This window comes from Protopterus annectens, chromosome 2.part1 (assembly GCF_019279795.1).
Source record: "Protopterus annectens isolate FY-2018-M chromosome 2.part1, PAN1.0, whole genome shotgun sequence".
NCBI classification, from domain to species: Eukaryota; Metazoa; Chordata; order Ceratodontiformes; family Protopteridae; genus Protopterus; species Protopterus annectens.
This window is the reverse complement of record NC_056729.1, coordinates 1,081,521,958-1,081,544,165: the sequence shown is the minus strand read 5'-3', so window position 1 is coordinate 1,081,544,165 and position 22,208 is coordinate 1,081,521,958. Positions and strand designations below refer to the sequence as shown.

Here is a 22,208-nt window from a genome sequence, read left to right as displayed (position 1 = left end):
CCCATGCAGATGGACAACATAGTTATGACTGCTGAATCCTACACAAATGCACTCTATAAGCACTTACAGGAGTGCATGGATCATGCTATCCCAAACAGAACCAAGATGCTATGCTCCAAAAAAAGAAAGCCAATCTGGCGGTACCCTGCCATAAACAAACTCTACAACAGAAGGAAGAAACTTTTGCAAAAGAAAGTAAAATCCCATTGAGTGGAGGAGATGTCTGGTCAGCCTCAATAAGAAGCTGAGATCCCTTATAAGATCCTCCACAGCTTGCTACGAAAACAAAAAAGCCACTGCTTCTAAGGGCAACCACAAAGCATTCTATAGCTATGTCAAGAATCTCAATGGCAACACCCAGATCTGCTATGAGTTATAGCACAACGTCATGAAAATTACAGAACCAACTGATATTGCCAACATCCTGGCAGATAGGTTCAGTGCTAACGTTACCCCCTCTCACCCCCTAAAGGGCCCATATCTATACAGGAAAAATGCAGAGTCCCTGTTATCACATCTATGCAGGTAAAAGCTACACTCTCTAAAACCAAAAACACAACATCCATGGGACCGGACAACATCACAGACTGCATTTTACATGAACTTCAGAATGAACTGGCTACCCACCTAAGCAGCATGTTCAATCATTGTCTGACATCAGGCTCTGTGCCCACTGAATGGTGCACAGCAACAGTTATTCCACTCTACAAAGGGGGAGCCACCACTGATCCTGGGAACTATTGCCCTATTAGCCTGATGAGCCTGGTCTGCAAGACCATTAAATGCATCATCATGGAACTCATAAACAAAGACATTGGTAAACTCCAAACTCTGGACCCCACCAAATTCAGGTTTGTGAAAGGCAGATCATGCCTTCTGAACCTGATCGACTTCTTTGAGGCAGTCACCAAAGCCGTAGACAAGGGTAAGGTGGTTCACACAGTCTATCTTGACCTCGCCAAGGCTTTTGACACCATCCCCCATTCTGAAATTATAGCTAAACTCACAAACTAGGTATAAATCCCTATGTCATAAGATGGTTTGCCAACTGGCTCACTGACAGAACCCACACTGTAAAAGTTTCAGACTCCAAATCTGACTTCAAACCAGTGACAAGTGGAGTACCACAGGGTTCAGTCTTGGGACCTCTCCTGTTTGGTGTCTACTTCTCTGAAGTACAGGCTAACACAGAAGGCCTCTGGCTAACAAGGTTCGCAGATGACGTTAAACTAGGAGCCATAGTCTGTACCCATGAACTACCTCATAAACTGCAGTCTACTTAATGCCGAATGTGTGATAAGAGACCTTGGGACCCAGATGGACAGTAGTCTCTCCTTTGATAATCACATCACAGCAGTAGTCAGGAAATCCTTCTACATGGCACACCTCATCACAAAAGGGTTCTCATCCAGGAAAAAAGAGGTCATTGTTCCCCTCTACTCAGCACTCATCACATCCATTATAGAGTACAATGCCCCTTTTGGGATGTACCTCACAAGACATCTGCACAGCTGGAAAGTCTACATAAGTGCCTCACAAAGAGGATTACTGGCCACAAACAGATGCCTTACACTGACCATCTCAGAAAACTCCAGCTTTACTCTGTAGCATATCACCTACTCCGAGGAGATCTCTGCGTAACATATAAAGCTATGTTGAACCCAGAGCTGTTGGACATGCTACACCTAAAAAAAATCCCAATACCTCTGAGCTACACGTTCTATGGACCTAAATCTTGTCACCACAATAAACAGGACATGCTGGAGGGATAGATTCCTGTCCCAGAGACTTCCTGTTCTCTGGAACAAGTTACCCATCTATGGCAGGCAAAGTTCCTCATTAGCACTCTTCAAGAAAAATCTTGATGAGTGTATGGGAAATAGGAAATACACCCCAGGGATCACTTCTGTGGCTCTGCTCTGCAGGGGCACAGGAAATTAACTTTCTTGGGTGGCGCAAGCCAGGGAACCTTGTTGGCTAGGCTTACTTAGGCCCTTGGGCCAATAGCCTAGTACCTACCTATGAACCTATGTCTCACATGCTCTTTACTCAGTCAGGCAGCCATTTTGCATCTATATGAGACATACATTTTACCATTATGTTTAATAGCCATGTGTGAATAGATTCATCTGTTAAACTGGGACTTAAGTGATTTGCCAGGGGCTAGTCTATTAGGTCTGAGGTAGATACAAAGACAAACACAACCCAAGACTCAAGTATAAAAAGTCACGAATAACAAGAATGAAACATATAAGTAGCGCAATTGCTAGTTTTTTGCAGCATTTCTTGGCATACCTCTCAGTGTCTCAGCCCATGAATTCTGGACAATGCCAAAAATATTCGGGGATAAATTCTCAAAATTAGGGACATATTTTAAATATTGTTCTTATAAAATTTGACAGTTGCTAGAATGGCAAGAATAACAGGTTTTACATTAGTACACATTTTCTGAAGGATATCAGTCTCCAGGAATTCTAGAACCATCAGCTTAACAAATCTTATAAGCAAAGCCTTGGAATGTATCTTTACGCACCTAACTAACTATGACACTAAAAATCTTATCAGATTCAACTTCCAGCAGTTTAGCTTTGTAAAGGGTAGTTCCTTTAATCCTTTAATGAATTGTGTGAACATTTTGAAACAGTTATTCAAGCTGTTTAATATGGGCAAGCTGTTCACACATCACACTTTACGTCTACCATGCCCGTATGGTGCAACTCTCAAAAAACAATTTTCTTGTCATTGGAGACTCCTTAATGAGGTACACAGATGTCCCACTCACCAGAATGGACAAGGAGAAAGTCACGGTCAGCTGTCTGTCTGGTGCTAGAATTCATCATATCACACATGCACTCGGGTTTCTCAGCAACAAGTACCATTATGACTCTGTTAATTCATGTTGTAGAGATTAACCTGAGACATACCTCACTGGGAAAACACCGAGACCTTTAATAAAACAATAAAACATAATAAAATATAATAAAACAACTCAATATGATTAAGGGCTTTTCATCTAGTTAATAACTAGACTTCATCAGATAACATTGAATAAATCACAGAAAACCATAATGTAAAAACAAAGATGTAATTAATTGTGTAGGTACACACATATATTTGAACCATACATTTGAACCATTCATGTCACTAAGCACCAGTCAGGAAACTTGTAACCATTAGGCATTGAGGAAAGTTATAGGTACACATAAAAAACACCTGTATAAACACCTACAAAAACACACCAAAACAGGCACAATAAACGGGAATATATATGTGTGTACATACACAATTAATTACATCTTTGTTTTTTGCTTTGGGTAGAGTGTGCTGTTGGTAGAATCACTGTCTTTGACTCATTATTTATTATAATTTTATTGCAATTTAGCACGGAAAACCATATGTGAAATTTGGAAGCATGTGTTATGTTTTTGCAGCACTTACATTATGGTTTTCCAGCCTTACATAACAAACAGAAGTTTAGAAAATGGGCAGCATTTAAATTCATTACATGTACTCTAGCATTTCAGTGTACCTTGTATTGGAAAGGATTGCATAATTTGTTATGCATTAAGCAATTAAGGAATAGGGTGGGGAGAGAGAGTATATAACTAAAATGTGATTTACTCAACATTATCTGATGAAGTCTAGTTATTAACTAGCTGAAAAGTGCTTAATCATAATGAGTTGTTTTATTACATTTTATTGTTTTATTAAAGGTCTCGGTGTTTGCTGTTCCCGATCCTGGTCCTTTGTTGTTTTCCCAAGCTGGTCATGCCGTTTGTTTTTTTGAAGTACATACCTCACTGGACTATATGAAGAGAGACATGACTTGAGGTGTCTGAGTATGTGTCACAGGCAGGTATGTCCCTAGCCTTGAGCAGCATACTACCCTCACCTAGAATGATGCCACAGTATAAACAAACAATGATTGATTTCAATAATTGATTTAGTTTTTGGTGTCATTCCAAGGGGATCCAGTTTCTGTCAGCCTGGGAAGACATGGTCAGCAAAACTTGCTGCTTTGCCAGAGAATCTTTGCACCTGGTACCACTAAGTTTTCACTGCTGGAAAAGGCTCTTGCCTCTACGATTGTGCCTTTTTTTGGCAAGGTCTCAAAAAAAAAACTTACCGATTTGAAATTTGCCAATCAAAACAAAATTAGCTTCATGCTGCTAAACACTAGGAGCTTAAAACAAAAACTGCACACCATGAAAGCACTTCTGTCACTGGAAGATGTAGATGTCTGTGCAGTCAAAGAAAACTCATTGAAAACCTCAGAGACTTCCCTGGCCTTGCAAGGCTACAATGCCTTCTACACCTTCAGAGCACAAAATGAACATGTGAGAACCAAACAAAGCAGTGTTTCTAGCTATATTAGAGATAAATTCGCCTCCCATCTAGTTACACTGGACAACTCGATGGAGTTACTCCAAGTACAGGTTACTGTGAGTAAGACCACGTTCAAAACATAGCTAGTTATAGATTCAGCTCCATGGGTCGTGATGTGCACAAAGTCTACTTGATTAAACTGGAGCCAATTCAAATATTCCCAAACACACTGGTTATGGGGGATTTCAATTATCTGACCATCAACTAGGAAACCTACACTAGCCCTAACTCACTAGTGCAAAAGTTCCTTGACTTTTGTATCTTAAATGCCCTGGAACAAATTTTTGATACCTTGACAAGAAGAACAAACATACTAGATCTGGTCCTTACTAACATGTCAAACAGATGCACTGCCACAACTGTAGGACCCTCATTAGTTAAATCTGACCACAAATACATTTGAGCTGGTGCTAACACCAGAACTCACAAAGGGTAAAATCAGACTAAACAACTTCACTAAGATAAACTATACCCTCCTAGGTGAAGGTATAAATGGATTCCAAGCCCCATCCCCAGATGGAAGTGGTAACTACAATGAAGCTTACAATAAAGTCCTGTACAATCACTTGCATAAGTGTATAGACCTGGCTGTACCAGAAAGAATCAATGCCAAAGCCCCAAGTAAAAACAAGCCCCATGGTGGACATCTAGTATCAACAAACTTTACAATAAAGGCAAAAAGCTGTTGTCCAAGAAAACAAAGGTGAGGGCCCAACAATGGAAACCAGCCTCCTCAGCCTGAACAGGCAAATAAGACAACATATCAAATCCTCTAAGGTCTCCTTTGAGATAAACCTAGCAAGCACAGCCAAGAGTGGAAGGATGGCATAATGGTTAAGGTGTTTACCTGGCAAACACAAGGTGCAGGGTTTGATTCTCACGTGTGGTAATTGGCAAGGCTTAAAATGGTCCACAAGGGGATATCAGCCTAGTACTAATCTATGAACCTATAAGGATAAACATTAGGCCCTTTACAGCTATGTATGTAGCCTAAAAGACAGGACCCAAACATGTTCAGAACTAGTGACTAATGGTATTACACACACTGACCTCACAGAGATAGCAAACCTGCTAGTGGATCGATTTAGCAAAACTTTCACTTCTTTATCCCCTCCAAACTTATCACAAACTTTCCCCCCACCCTACATATCTGAACACAGCCTCTATGAGACCAGACAGCATCCCAAGCTGTCTTCTAATCAGGCAAAAACATAAGCTAGCATCACTATTAAGTACCCTTTTCAATCATAGCCTAACCGCAGGATTTGTTCCTGTGGAATGGAGAACAGCTACAGTTATTCTCCTCCACAAAGGTGGCCTAGCAACAGACCCAGGGAATTACAGACCCATAAGCCCAATCAACCTCTTCTGTAAGGCCATGGAACGTATCATTATTTACCCCATAAATAAAAACATAGGCGACCTCCAAAACTTGGATCCAACCCAATTTAGCTTTGTCAGGGGCAGATCCTGCTTTGTTTAAAAATGTGACAAGAGCCTTTGACAAGGGCAAATCTGTGCACACAGCATACCTCGACTTGGCAAAGACTTTCAATACAATTCCACACTCAGGCATTACTGATAAATTTAGCAAATGGAATGTAAACTCCTCTGTTGTAAGATGGATTGCCAACTGGCACACAAACTGGACACAGACTATCAAAGTCAGTGACTCCACATCAACCAGCAGACCTTTCACCAGTGGGGTGCCACAGGGGTCAGTGCTGGCCCCCCTACCATTTGGTATATACTTCTCAGAAGGGCAGATGTTGCCTGTTAAATCTGGTGGACTTCTTTGAAAATATGACCAAAGCCATTGATGAGGGCAAATCTGTGCACATGGCATACCTTGAATTGACAAAGGCTTTCAACACAATCCCACACTCTAGCATAACTGATAAACTTAGCAAACTGAATGTAAACCCCTTTGTTGTAAAATAGGTTGCCAAGTAGCTCACAAACTGAACACAGACTATTAAAGTAGGTGACTCCACATCAGCCAGCAGACCTGTCACCAGTGGGTGCAAAGGGGGTCAGTGTTGGGCCACCTACTGTTTGGTATATACATCTCAGAAGTTCAGGCCAAAATATAGGGGTTGTGGCTGACCAGGTTTGCAGACAACTGCACAATGGATGCAATTATTGAATCCCCAAATGATGTTGGTATACTCCAGCAGGGTCTTACATAGACCAGCTACTGGTGTCTTAGTCATGGTCTCAAACTGAATGCAAAGAAATGCATCATTATTCCCTTTTGCAAAAACAATGTCCCCTCAAAATATCAAATCAACAATACCTTAAGTACCCACAAAGTGGTAAGGGATCTGGGAACACAAGTAGACTGCAACCTTAACTTCTACCACTGTACGTCTACTGTAGTAAGGAAGACTTTCTACATAGCACTCTTGATTAGTAAAGGCATCACCTAAAGAGCAACAGAGGTAATAATCCCTCTATACTCAGCACTAATATAACTCTTCTATACTCAGCACTAATCCAACCCATAATTGAGTATAACGCCCCGTTCGGGGTGTACTATACAAAGCAACTGCAACAATTGGAGACACTTCAGAGGTTTCTAACAAAGAAGATCAAGGGACTCCAGCACATGCCATACACAGACCTGCTAAAGTCACTGTCACTATAGTCTGTATTGTATAGACTTCTTAGGGGAGATGTATGCCTGGCTTACAGAGCAATCTCAGACCCAAACCTAATGAACTTGCTGCATATCTGTAAATCAAACAGGACTAGAGCTACCCATTTCAGGGAACTAAATATGGTCTGCAACTTAAATAGAACATGCTGGAGGGACAGATTTGTCTCACAGCAACTGTTGTGTCTTTGGAATAGGCTGCCAATTCATGTGAAGCAAAGCACCTCTATGACACTGTTCAAGAAGAACCTGGATGAGTGCATGGGGCACCATAAATTCTTACCGTGGATAGCGCCCACAACCCTCCTAGACATGGCAGTCATTACTAAATGCAATATCTGGTACTAACTAGCATATCTATGCTATTACATTGAGATGAATCGGCTAGGCTCAAAATGATCCCTGGGTCGATAGCCTAGCAAATGCCTCTGATCCAATGATCCTGTGAACATTGTAGCATTTGGTAGGCACCCTTTAACTCTGACTTGCAGCACCCACAGATAAGACACCACTGCACAGTGCAAATGCTGTGAAAAACAAGGGTACATTAATGAACAGTTCTCTTACTTTTGACCATCATGGTGCACAAAGGATAAGGAAATGTGTTTTACCTTGCATAAAGTATAGCTAAAGTTATATCTTTGAAATCTAAATCTAAATCTAAATCTAAAAATCTAAACAACTCTGTACATCCTTGTACTCTGCATCAATTACATCCAGAAATGATGCACCTTACTAGAAATATAAAGCAAGTGGATAGACCCCAGAGGTTTGTAACTTAAACACCGGAGTCTTAAAAGACTTTAATTACCAGGAAAGAAAGGAGGTCTTCTCCCTGTACTGAGTTGTACCTTGCTTATTGGGCCATACACGATCCAGGGGTCCAATAACTCTTATACCTAAATAAATCAAAAAGTTCTGCTAACATTATCCAAGAAACCTAAGTCTAATCCAACAAATAAATAAGAAAAGGAAGAAGGAGGGATTTGTCACACTGCAGCTATACCTTGGTAGGAATGAACTCCCTCTCCAAATTAAACAGTGTGATACACTCTCTGTCTTTAAAAATAGATCTGGACAATTGAGTGCATATTCTCAAATTCATCCTTGGTGAAACTGGCCTTCTCCTCCTTTAAAGAAGAGCTAAGACCTAAAGATGGGCATTGACGAAGCGGAAATTATTTCCCAGCTCAGTTGACTTGTAGCTGGTATGATCGTATGATCCTCTGACATGAAACTCAAATGTCTGTCATTACTCATTACCTTTAATCCCCATTAATTTACCTGTAATTATGCAAATTCTTTGCGAAACAGACCAAAACTATGAGACAAAAATCTGAACATTCAAGAAAGCAAAGCCCCACCCTGTCCATCATTACTTTCCCAACCCCAGTCTTGCACATTACCTTAAGAAAATCCCTTTCTCTAACAATACTGCTATGTTTAAGAACCTTGTCTGGTGCTACTGTATTTTTGTTAGTTTCTTTTTCAGTGTCATTTTTATCTTATTGAGTGTTCATTTAGTGGCCTTGTTGACGTGCATGACTTGCAGTAATCCATGATACACACACAAACACACACACACACACACACACACACACACACACACACACACACACACACACACACACATACACACACACACACACACACACACGCACGCACACATGCCCACGTCCACACACCCACACATATCTTTATACACACACACATACAGACATACACATCTAACTTACTCTTTCCTCACTTAGACAGCCATTTTGCGTCCATATAAGAGCTACATTGTACCATGATGTATAATAACCATGTTTAAATACATTTATCTATTAGACTGGGACTGAAATGATTTGTCAAAGAGTAGTCTATTGGTTCTGAAGTAGATGCAAAGACAAGCACAACTCAAGACTCAGATATAAAAAGTCATAAAATAACAAGAATAAACACATATACACAAAACACACAAATGCACGCACACACACACACACACACACACACACACACACACACACACACACACACACACACACACACACACACACACACACGTATATATATGTAAGTATACATATATAAATTATTCAGGAAAATCTGCAAGAAAGGCCCAGCCAAGTTAGTCTTCACTGTCTAATACCTTAAACCTCCTGTGGTGGAAGCCCATGGGATATATGCAAATGAACACTTAAGGTCATACCACTGTTTCACCTACATGGCTTCTGAATGCCCATGACTATTTACTTTTTATGTTTTTATAGAAACATTCCTGCCAATAAAGACAACCACCTCTAGCTATAGACATGCCATGTTTCCACCTTTTTCTGACCTTATCAGTAAAGCATCAATAGATTGTTTGACAATATCATAGAGACATGGAACTTAAAACTCATCTTGATGTCTATAAACATTAGGGTACCTGGATAATATTCTTTTTTTTTTTTCAAAACAGGTTTATTGTTTTAACATATAAGAGAAATATCATAACAATTTTATACAAGTAATTAAAAATAGGTATTATTATAATATTCAACAAAACAACTAAAGTATTTACAAAGACATCCACTACAATCAGATCAATTAATTAAACTAAAATACCATGTTATTGAAATTAAAATTTTTTTAACAAATTTTGTAAATTATCCCATACAATATAATAAGATGTTTTTCTATTTGTTCTTGTCCTAATTGTGTTTATTTCCATATGGCACACTATATTCATAACATTTTTAAATTCATTGAACGAAGGAGGTGTATCTGAAATCCAATTTCTAGTTATTATTTTCCTAGCCACTGCTAGAATAGACCATAACAAGGGAAGCTTAACCTTTTTAACACTTTGAGGTACAGGTGTGTTGAATAATATAAGAGATTTAGAAATAATGAAATTATCTGTAAAAAGAGCCACCTGGATAATATTCTAAATAACAAGCAAACTAAAGAGTACATAGGTCATAAAGACAAACCATTCATTAAAAAGTTACAAGAAAGACAGAGCCAAGCTAGATTCTTCACTGTGATATACCTTAAATCTCCTGTGGTAGGAGCTATACTTCTCAATTGTTAGAGTTTTGCATAATGTCCAGATTTTTACCTCATATTTTTGGTCTGTACTTCAATAGATTTGTGGATTTCTGGAAAATAATTGAGGGTTGAAGTCAGCGCATCTTGACAGGCATTTGTGTTTCAGACTTTATACCCTTCAGAAAATGCATTGTAATCCAAAACCTACTATTCTATTAACTGTCTAATTATATGAGCAATAAATAAAAATTGTCCCTGTTTTGGTCCTTTGTCCTCCCCACTATTTTTGGCTTTGTCCAAATTCTTATGCTAAAAAACTGAGACATTTGAGACCCATGGGATATATACTTTTTACTCCTTTAGGGTAATATTCAATTCATATCAATAAAGCAAAACATCATTAGCTGTAAACATGCCATGTTTCGACCTTTTTCTAACATCTTCAGTACAGCATAAGTGGATTGTTGGCTATATTTTAAAACACTGAGCTTAAAACCCCACCGGATGTCCATAAACTTTAGGGACTATATATATATATATATATATATGTATATATATACTTATTATTGTTTACCAGGAAAGTCCAACTTGGAACAAAGCCAATTTTCAGCAGAGGCCCATGGAGAAACACTCCACACACATGTCTTTGTACCATGGGAAACAAGCAGAACACCTGGAGGAAACCCACACAAATGCAGGGAGGACATGCAGACTCCATACAGAAGGCACCCCATCTGAGCATGCTATGAGGCAACAACACAATCACTGCACCACTGTGCCATCCTAACATAGAAGTGCATATAAGAAGTGTACACACCCCTGTTAAAATGCCTGTTTTTAAGATATAAAAAATGAGACCACGATTAATAATTTCAAAACTTTTCCCACCTTTAATGTGACCTATAACCTGTACAATTCAATTGAAAAACAAACAAATCTGTTGGGGGGAAAAAATGTAAAAAATAAAAAATGTACAATAAGCTGGTTGCATAAGTGTGTACACCCTTAAACTAATACTTTGTTGAAGCACCTTTTGATTTAATTACAACATTCAGTCTTCTTGGGTCTGCACCTGTCACTGATTAAAGAGACTCTGATTAACGCCAAATAAAGTTCATTTGTCCTAGTAGGCTTTTCCTGACATTTACTCAGTTGCCTGCTACAGCAAACGCCATGGTTTGCAGGGAGCTTAGAAATCATCAAAGGGATCTCATTGTTGAAAAGTATCAGTCAGGAAAAGGGTACAAAAAATTTCCACAGCATTGGATATACCATGGCACACAGTGAGGACGGTCTTCAAAAAGTGGAAAAAATATGGTACAACAGTGATGTTGCAAATAACTGGACGTCCCTTCAAAACTGATTAAAAGACAAAACAAAAGTGGTCGGGGAGACTGCCAAGAGACCTACAGCAACACTGTAGGAGCTGCAGGAATTTCTGGCAAGTACTGGTTGTGTACTACATGACAGCAATCTCCCATATTCTCCATATGTCTGGGCTATGGGGTAGGGTTGCAAATTGAAGCCTTTTCTTACACAGAAAAATATCCAGGCCCAGCTAAAATTCGCAAAACAATACATCACATCACCCAAAAACATGTGGGAAAATGTATTATGGTCTGATGAAACCAAGGTTGAACTTTTTGGCCACTATTCCAAAAGGTACGTTTGGAGCAAAAATGATACTTCACATCACCATCAACAAAAGAACACCATCCCCATGGTGAAGCATGGTGATGGCAGTATCATGCTTTGGGGTTGCTTTTCTTTAGCTGGAACAGGGCTTTAGACAAGGTGGAGGGAATTATGAACAGTTCCAAATACCAGTCACTTTTGGCCCAAAATCTTCAGGCATCTGCTAGAAAGGTGTAGATGAAGAGGAAGTTCACCTTTCAACACGACAATGACCCCAAGCATACATCCAAATCAACAAAAGGATGGCTTCACCAGAAGAAAATTAAAGTTTTGGAATGACCCAGCCAGAGCCCAGACCTAAATCCAAGAGAAAATCTGTAGGGTGACCTGAAGAGGGCTGTGCACAAGAGATGCCCTCGCAAGCTGACAGATTTGGAATCCTTTTGCAAGGAAGAGTGGGCAAATATTGCCAAGTCAAGATGTGCCATGCTGATAGACTCCTATCCAAGAAGACTGAATGCTGTAATTAAATCAATATGTGCTTCAACAAAGTATTAGTGTAATGGTGGGCACACTTATGCAACCAACTTATTGTACGTTTTTTATTTTTTTATATTTTTCCCCTAACAGATTTGTCTTGCAATTGAATTGTACAGGTTATAGGTCACATTAAAGGTGGGAAAAGTTTTGTAATGATTTATTGTGGCCTCATTTTTTATATCACAAAAACCTGGCATTTTAACAGGGTGTGTACACATTTTATATCCACTGTAAATATAAACAGAAAAAAATCAGCAAACTTGCTAGCTGTGTCTTCAGGCATTGTATACTACATATATTCCAAAGCATTTAGAATTTACAAGTAGCTGGTTCACAGCTTTCCAGAATTTAGCAGGATTATTGTAGTTTGCATATCATACATTGTGAAAATGTATTATGAGAGTCTACCATATACACTTTTATATTTGGCATGTAGTTTTTTTGTTTTGTTAATTTCTATTTATATCCTTTCTAGTATTTATCCCTTTCTGGCCTTCACTTTCAAACTAATGTATCGATCTAGTGCAGTGATAGTTGTCACATTCATTTTACACAGATGTACATCTTGAATTGGCTTGTGAAGAAGTCCATGAGTTTGGTGTGTCACATGGGATTTATATCGCCATATAATATTTCTCAGTAATTGGTCACTGAAATATTTTGGAAGGCTTCCACTGAATTTACAATCAGATCATTATCTCATTAAAATTTAGGTGAACAGGCTTGCTTTCCTAGAGTTTGGATCTTGTCTGATCTGAGCTTTTGTGAGTTATGTGAGTGCCAATGATATGACACACAGGTTAAGGTCACCATTCTCCTCAGTGATCAATAAACCACTGAAGTCTTCTGTCTGCAGTAGCTAGCTCTCCCTGATAATTGCTGCTGAACCATGCTGTTGTATGCTGTGAATTTGTTCAATGTTTTTTGTCAGATGAAGTAACATAGGACAATGGAACAATATTGGGCATATGATCAGTGTGGCCATAAGGTACTTAGCTATATATATTCCTTTAATGGGACAACATTAGAAGTTCTTGGCAATTGTTGTGAGTCTTTAATAATGCTCACCTTGCAAACTATACATAAATTATAACACAGGTGTAAGTTTGTGGCTGCCCATCCAATCATCAAGATTAGCTTTAAAGGCAGACAAAGCATTTCCTTGCTTGACCTGTATTGGTAACTTATTCCATAGGCTGGGGATACATTGACTTAGGCATCTATCCCTCCAGACAGTCTTTATTTGTTGGTATAACTTTAGGTCCCTAGTTCAGGTGTTTATGACAGACATTGGTTTTGTGAAAAAAATAGGTCAAATAGGACTGGGTCTTTCATAGCTTGAAAAAGCAAGTCACCAATAATCTTGTAGCAGGAAGTAGGCTACCAAGTATAAAGACAGTTCTGCTGAACTATTTGGATAGTTAAAGAATGTAAAGTCTTTATTTATTTTGGGTTAAAAAGTATGGGGCCTTTCCATTTGAGTGACACGTTTGGGTTTTACATGCCAAAGGCAGAAATGTACTTCATGATGTTTTGCTTGAAGTTTTCCATTGCAACTCTTAGCAGCAGGGCCTCCTTCGTAGTAACCACAGGTGATTACTTTTAATAAAATTTAGGCTACAGGCTTGAAATTATAATCATGATATATCATGATCACCATGCTCAGCTTGTTGAATTAGCATAGAAAAGCTGGTCTCATTTATAAACAAAGAGTAAAATTTGCAGGAATATTGTAATCTTGGTTAAATTGCTTAGTTGTTTCCTGCAATGAACAGCAGGTGAGCAATAATTACATAATCTGCAAATTTTTTAGGCTCCCATAAAATCCATCTGATTGGACTGATAAACCTGTAGATGGTTGCAGAAATGTCAGTATTATTAATTGCCCACAAGTCTTCAGTAAGTTTTACTTTTGTATTAGATAACGTCATCATGGAGTCCCAGACTAAACCTAGCCACAAAGCCTGACAATATGATCAGGCTTTTTTGGAAAATCTAATAATATGTATTAACTTGTACGTTTTATGGTATGATAGCAGATCTGCACAGAAGAGAAAGTAACATTCATACCTTTAAAAGTAAAGCTAATGCAGTTATGGTTGTATCTGCTAATATTGCAAAACTAACATTAGGCCATTTTAATATTAGATATATTCTCTTGAGTTTATTATCATCATCACAAATTACATTTTTTGCATTTTACATGCAGCCAGAATGTTGTGCCTGTTGTCACCACTCTCCATTCATAACTATACTCCTACCTCCTTCAGCAGGAATGCCTACCTGCAGCAGGTCTTCTGTCATGCAATCCAGCAATCTCTTGGCCAGATATCCTTGCCTCTACTGCATACATCATGATGTAAAACAAATGTGTAAAGATCACTGATATATTATTATTACTTTATGACTATTTTGTACAAAATGTACTAATTGACTTTTATTCTTTAATTTCTGGAACAGGAAACACATCTATGAGTCTAAACTCAACAGACAAACCATTCGTTTCTGATAGAGATCCAGTGTCATTAACTTGCAATGTTACCAGAAAGTATAAAAATATTAACGCAAGTGTAGTATGGTATCTTGATGGTATCCAGCTGGAAAGGAACGAATCATGTCTTTCATTTCATGCAACAGATAAGTGGAATGGTATGTAAAGGCCCCTTTTCCTAGTTGTTTAAAACAATATATGTTATTTTATGCAACATAATTATTAACTCTTAAAAATAAGACTATGATTTATCTTCATCATACATTTAAGTCCCTTTTGCATGAATGCGCATTTCCTGTATTTTCTCTTATACAAGTTGCCTGAAAATGTATGCATACTACACAAACCTTATTTCATAGCTTTATGTAAAATGCAAATGTACTATTGCAGATTAACTGGTTAGTACAGTGTAAAACAACACCATTTGCAAATTGTAGGACAGACCTGCCAAGAGTTTACTCTTGGGAGAGAGCAAGCAAGCAAGAAAAATATTGTCTCTCTGAAAGAATGTGAAGACATACTGCAGAAATGACTCACCTGACATGGTCTTCTCAGATGTTCCCCTTCTTGTCCTTCTTCATTGTTTATGATCAAATGTTAATATACACTAAACTAGACTGTGATAATTTAGAAGATAAGTTCAGATAATCATGTATGTTCAAAGGTGGTGATTGCATTGTTGCTGGCTTTGCTCAACTTCTTGGAAGGACAAGAAAAATTCATATATAAAGAGAAAACAAATGTCTGAATGCATTTTTTTTTCTGATTAAAAAAGAAACAGAAAAAAGAATGAATCGGTGAGTAAAAAGAAACTGAGTATGATTTAAAACCCCAATACGCAATGGAATTAGCCTAAATATGAGGAAACCATGCTTGATATTTTCATAATTATAAGAATCAAGCATTTCCCAATGCAACTTCATTAGACGTTTAGTGATAATCTGATATTTTTCATACAAGTGTGCCCTTGCTTAAATCCCATTTAACAGTAGGAGATGTAGATTGCTCAGAATCAAAAACTATGCAGTCAGACTTCACCATGCTAGTGTTCTTCCTAGTAAACCATGTATTAATGCTTATATGGTAGCCAACCATGATAGGCTGCTGTGGGTGAATCTTATATTACATAAGAAAACATTGGATTTCTGCCCTTTTTAATTTCTCCAAGTCTTTTGGATCTCTAATACCATGGCAGGAATGTACCCCTTTCCTAAGTCAAAGTATTATTAAAGTTCATGAAATTAGTATTGCTTCAATATTTGATTTTAGTCAGAAGGGGTCTTCACAATAACAACACCTGCAATGTGCCCATCAATGACTCCTTCTGCAATTCATAGTAACTGAATCCACATGTTCACTTGGCAGTGTTTTGGACCAGAAATGTTTATTTGATGCAATAATGAAAACAGGGAAGGGTTCATATCACGTTGTTGAACTTTTAAAAGTTTGAATATCATATGTTCAACACCATATGATCAACTTTTAAAAGTTCGAATGTTTCAACGGAGATCCCCGTACAGTGCAGCAATGGCTTAAGTTTTCAGGAAGGTTTTTTTCTGTTTTTTTTCTTTTGACTTGATTTTTGAACTTTTAAGAGTTCAAACATATGGGCTCGACCATATGGTGTTCGAACTTTTAAAAGATCAACTATCTGATATAGACCCAACAGGGAAGGATTCAAATTGGTGTATAGAATGTGTGCTTTTCAAATTATGGAGTCAAAAATACTGGAACCTTGTGTGTAGTGTGGAGTCTTTGTGATACAAAGGATATAATGATTAAAATCCATGAGCTGTTAATGAGCTGATTTGTTTATATCCAATGTACTGGGTTTGATTCTTTTTACCTTCATTTACCTGCTGTGTGACTCAGAGCAGGTCGCTTAACCAGCCACTGCTCCTGGGTCATCCCTGAAAAGGGACACTTGTGTTCAGATAGTTAAGACATTTCTTAAAATGTACATACAAGAAGGTGACACTAACTTGATTATCTGCAAGGTAAAAGAACACAGAGATAGTTAGCCAGAAAAATAAATATTGTTGAAGAGATTACATGTTAGAATATCCAAGAAAAATCTAGAATAGTGAGCAGTATGGACTTGCTGATCACATTTGGCAATTATCTTGCAATGACTGAAAGGGAAGGTATGTTGAGGAAAAAGTAGCACATACTGCTTTGTAAGAAATAAAATTGATGGTTAATAATGGGCATTTTAATGTAATAAGGAGTTTAAGAAGACAGTGAAGATAGCAGTCGAGTGTGGCGTTAGTTCTTTTTCAACAATTGCAGGATTGGCTCTGGTGCTTATTGCACATATTTTTGTTACCAAATGTTTGGACAACATTTGTTATAAGATAATTTTGTGAAGTAAAAATCAGAATGTTGTGATCACCCAGACACCTAAGAATTTGAAAAGGTTGCAGTTTTAATATTCTCACATGGTGAAGGTCAGAAAATATTCCATAAAGTAAGGCACTGGTTGTTTTTTGTAAAGCTGATTCATACTTTTGTTAGTTTTTTCCTTTCTTTCTTTTTTACCAACTCTGAGTATGTGGTCTGCTGATGATGTGTATATTTTGGAGAAATGGTAGTGGACAGTTAACTCTAGACCAATTTTAATCAAGGATGTCCAGTATTCCTCAGACCATAATAATGTTTATTCATTTCTACCAGCTGAAACTGGAGTTTTCATTTAGTTTTTACTGATTGTTTTTTTCTCTGTGACTTTCTCACTCTTTGTTTTAGTTTGTTAGTTGAGATATTTTGCATTCACCCTATTGGTAATGGACATCAGCTGGGTATAACAGCTCTGTGTTTCTTATGCTTAGTCAAACATTCTGCTTGTGCTGTGCTGATGAGGTCATATCAAGGCCAAAATATACATATCCACAGCTATTGGGGTTTAGCTTTATTGGCCTGAAATTAAGTGACTTAAAAAGAAATAAGCCATGGTCATTCAGAATCACCATATAGCTGAAACACCTGATGTTCAAAAGGGTCATTTGCATATATCCCATGTGCCTCTGATACAAGAGGTTTGAGACATCACACAGTGGGAATTCTGGCTTGGCTGGAATTTTCATTTAGTTTTTACTCTTTGGAGGTATGAAAGTGAAACACTCTCTTGAGCTGCTAGGTGGCACCAAAGAGCTGCTACTACAGTTGTTGGAAGTCCGATGGAGGACAGTGCAGCAGAGCTGGAGAGTGAAGCATGAGAAAACTTAGTGAAGGAAGGAGAAAAAGATGAAATAACTGTTACAGAGATGGAAAATGGAGGACTTGAGGCACAAATGGTGATAGATTTGCTGAAACAGGCAAAACCAAAGCCAAATGAAGGAGAGGAAGTAAAATTGAGTGACATGGTTGAGGTAATATTAAAGGAGGAAGAAACTAAGGATTGGAAACACAAAGAACAGCTGGTGAAAAAAAAAAAACTATAGCAGCATTTGCAAGTGGTGAAATAGCCAGTTTTCACTATTTATCTTTGCTTCATTTTTTTTTTGGTTCTAAGAAAGAAGAAGTTATGCAGATGCAGCAAGGCAAGGAAGAGTGGAAGAAGGAACTGAGAGGGTACAAGCATTTGCAGTTTGTTAGCAGCAACAGAGAAGATAACCAGTGGACCAGTGAAAAGAATCAGAAGTAAAAGTGGTGACAATGAGAACAGATACGACATTATGCATCATATTATTTTGCCACTAGGATTTAATATTAAAGACATAAGATAATTAATTAATTTGGGAGCTGAACATTTTTTGCAAAGTGACTTTTGAAAATTTTAGCTTGCTAGAAAAAAATTATGACTAAGACTGAAAAAGAAAAACTGTAGCACCATGGAAAGACTATTTATTTCAGAGTTTTGAACTACAAAAAATAAAATAAATGAATAGTGTAGGACTTCAGAAATGCATAGGCATGAATTAAAACTGTGTTGGCTTTCACTATGTAGTAAAGTGCTTGAAGTTAAAAAAATTGTAATGAAATTAATGTATGTACTGGGGGTTGGGAAGTGTGGGTAACAATGGATGTTAATGAAGAGAAATTTCAACATATTTCAAATATAATAACTGTTAAGTGTTAAGAGAGGAATTGTTAGGTACTGGGGTCCACCAAAAGCATGCTATTTCTGTAAGAAAATAATCATTTAGTACAACACTGTCACAAATGAAGGATTAGGGAGTATGGCTAAGATGGCCAACTGAGAGTAGCAACTGGTGAAAGCTCTGTGGCTGGAAACACTTCGCTGACAGAAAATATAACCAAAAATTAAAATTTGTTGATACTTAGTAGCTGATTTTATTCACTACTAATTAGAGAAAAGATTTATATCTCGAAATTATTCAAAAGCTATAATTTTTCTGTAAGAATTTCAATTGCTTAGTTAAGAATGAAAAAACTTCAACATGAACCACTCAAAAATGGTACTCAGAATGCTTCTGTTAAAAAAAGACAACCATCCAGTAATATCTAGTATGCATGATATATTGTTTAAAATTGACAAGTTGGATACTAAACTGGAAAGCTTCAATGAAGAGACCAAAAATAAGATGAAACATTTAAAAATGTATATGAAATATCAAAGTGTACAAATCAGCAGTATGGAAAAAGCTTTAAATAACTATGGAGAATAACTGCATTTCTTTTAAAACAAAATAACTCTCTCATAGATAACGTTTATGATTTAGAAAATAGACTTAGAAACAATAGCAGAATAAATGGCATACCTGAAAAGAATGAGGGAGACAATATAATACATTTCTTAACAACCTGGATGCATAAAAAAATAAATCTGCCTGAAACTTTGTCTTTTGGTACTGAAAGGGCATATAGATCCTTGACAGCACATTCAAAGACGATAAACTCACCACCATGTTCAATTATAGTTAAGTTTATGTCCAGCTTGAAAAAGATCAAATATTAAAAACAGCATGGTCCAACCCACCTATGAAAATAGGTGAACATGTAGTCAGATTTGACAATGATTACTCCAGTAAAGTAAAGAGTAAAAAGCTATCTTACTTGCCACTGATTAAAGACTGTAAAAAGAACAATATTGAAGCCACTTTGATGTTTCCTGCAAAGATGAAAATATTTCTTTCTGGAGAAATTAAAATATTTGACACACTGGAGGATGCATTTACTTCTGTTAACAAAAACAAAATCTTTGATAACACTGAAGAAATGTATTGGAACACCATATCTCTCAAGAAGCAGAGTGAGCTGAATTCCTGGAAAACTGCTTCCAAAAATAAAAAAAGTTTAAAAACAAGTGATTTTTATTTTCTGATTGCAAGGCCTTTATTTTCTGAAGCAATAGATTTGTCCTTTAAGTAAAAGGTTTGCATGGGACTTTAACCTTCAAAACATATGTATGTATGTATTTATATCTTAAGCTAAAACATTTTACATGTTAGATATAATAAATAGTTTTACAATATTTAAATAATAGATTTAATAGATTTCATTTAAACTAAACTTATAAATGTCTTTCTAAATGTTGAACAAATACTTCCTGTAAGAGAATGTCATTAAATTATAATTAATAGAATTAACAACTTTAAGCCTATATAACATGAATTTTATTTTATTTGTTTTAAATTTGCTGAGTATGTGCATTGCTAGCTTAATTGAATGTCAGATCTGGGTAATATGCTAATTAGAAGTATTAAAGTGCTAACAATTATGTTTTCTTTATTCCTGTATAACACATTCTTTTCATGGGTCATTTATAAAGTAATTAACACTTTAAAAAGTATAAAGAAAAAAGCAAAAAACCGGTCTGCCAACTACAAACTGTTTAGTGAATTTGAACGCTTTCATCAGACATTCGCCCCAAGACTTCTTCAGAATAGAAACAGCTGTAACCACCTTCCATTTAAATAAGCAACCAGTCAAGTCACATGTATAAACAGTGCTAGAGTATTGGATAAAAACAAGAGGCAAAACATCATAAATTAAATAACAAATACATGTAAAGCCTATTTTAAACATTTTAAAAGTCAAATTTCATCAACCCTAATCAAAGAATGTTTAAAATCTATCAACACATGTAGACTAAGTAAAAATGAAAAGATGTTGTTAACATTATACTAAATGTGAAATTCAGACTTTAATTTTAAGTAACTTGAAATCAACAGTTTCATTTAAACCAGGTTTGCTTGTAGCATTACTTCTGAGCTGCCAGAGTATCTCTTTGTATTCAAGAAATAACTCCATTTGCCCGCTCCTACTATTTTTAGTTTAAACCTGTTCTAAAACAGCAAACTTGAAGTTATGATTTGGGTAATCCGCTATGTGCTTGGCTAATGCATTGTTGCCATTGCCCTTCCTGATGTCATAAACGTGTTGGTAAATATGTTTATTTAATGTATTGATAGTCTTACCAATGTAAAAACATTGACAGTCCTGGCGAATAGCAATATACACAAGGTGCTTACTTTGACAGTTAAACTTTTGATGCAAGTACACTTTACCATATCCACTAATAAAAATGACATTGGTCTCCAAAATAAAGGGGCATTGCATACAATGAACACATTTACACATATAACCTTCCTTTTTGGCAGTGCAATTATGTTCCAAAAGACTCTTTAAACATGTGTCCCTCCTATATATGATAAAAGGTTTGTCCTGAAATCTTGATTTACAAGTGTCATCAGTAGTGAGAATTGTCCAATTGTTAAACAAGATGTCCCTAATGCTGTAAAAAAGGGGGTTAAAAGTAAGAATCATTGCATCAGTGTAAGTAACTCCCTCCCTAGTATTTAAAGCCGAGGTCCTAGTGATGTTAGTCGGACCAGAATCCACGACAAAACCCAAAAGTGGAAAAAAGTAACCATTGTTTCTTTTTTCTTTAAATTCATTTAAAATAGAGTCAACAAAAGTACCAGGGTACCCCCTTCTAGTAAGCATACCCTTAAGTTTATCAATCTCCTGTAGAAACGTAACTAAAAAAAGATACTGAAACAAAAAATTAGCCAAACCCTTATATGGAACCACTGATATTGTAAGAAACATGTACTTATGAGTACACAATAGAAGTTTAAAATACAAGTACTTTAATAAACCATTTTAGCGCTTTCATCTCCAATTGAGACTTCTTCAGAAATAGAACAAAAGCACCAATTAAATACATTTATATACTTGAACTGTAGTGACATCACCATTGATTAGTTTAAAAAGATATAACCAAAAAAATATATAAAAACATTCCTGTATAAACTACAGTTTTGCATCCAATAAATTAATAACTACTAAATATTTGGTATATAATATTTGTTGTATACATAGATAAACCTTTACATTACTTAAAAAAATAATGATAAATAATTTAATAAATAAATTTGAATACAAGAATAAACTTTAAAAATTCTTAAATTGAAATCCATCATTTTCTATCCATATTATATTTAGTCTAATAAAACACCTTGAGCTAATATATTAATGAACACACAATTAATCCTATATATTATTAGCTCTTTCTTGTAG

At 36.6% G+C, this 22,208-nt stretch overlaps 1 protein-coding gene across 1 annotated transcript in view; it reads left to right on the top strand.

Moving 5' to 3' along the window:
• Nucleotides 1-17,938, top strand: part of LOC122794937 (mucin-22-like) — a 450,015-nt gene extending 432,077 nt beyond the window's left edge. Inside the window, exon 7 of the mRNA XM_044063532.1 lies at nucleotides 17,860-17,938. Coding sequence (XP_043919467.1) covers nucleotides 17,860-17,938 — 79 coding nt within the window. The remainder of the gene's footprint in view (nucleotides 1-17,859) is intronic.
• The last annotated feature ends 4,270 nt before the right edge of the window (nucleotides 17,939-22,208 follow it).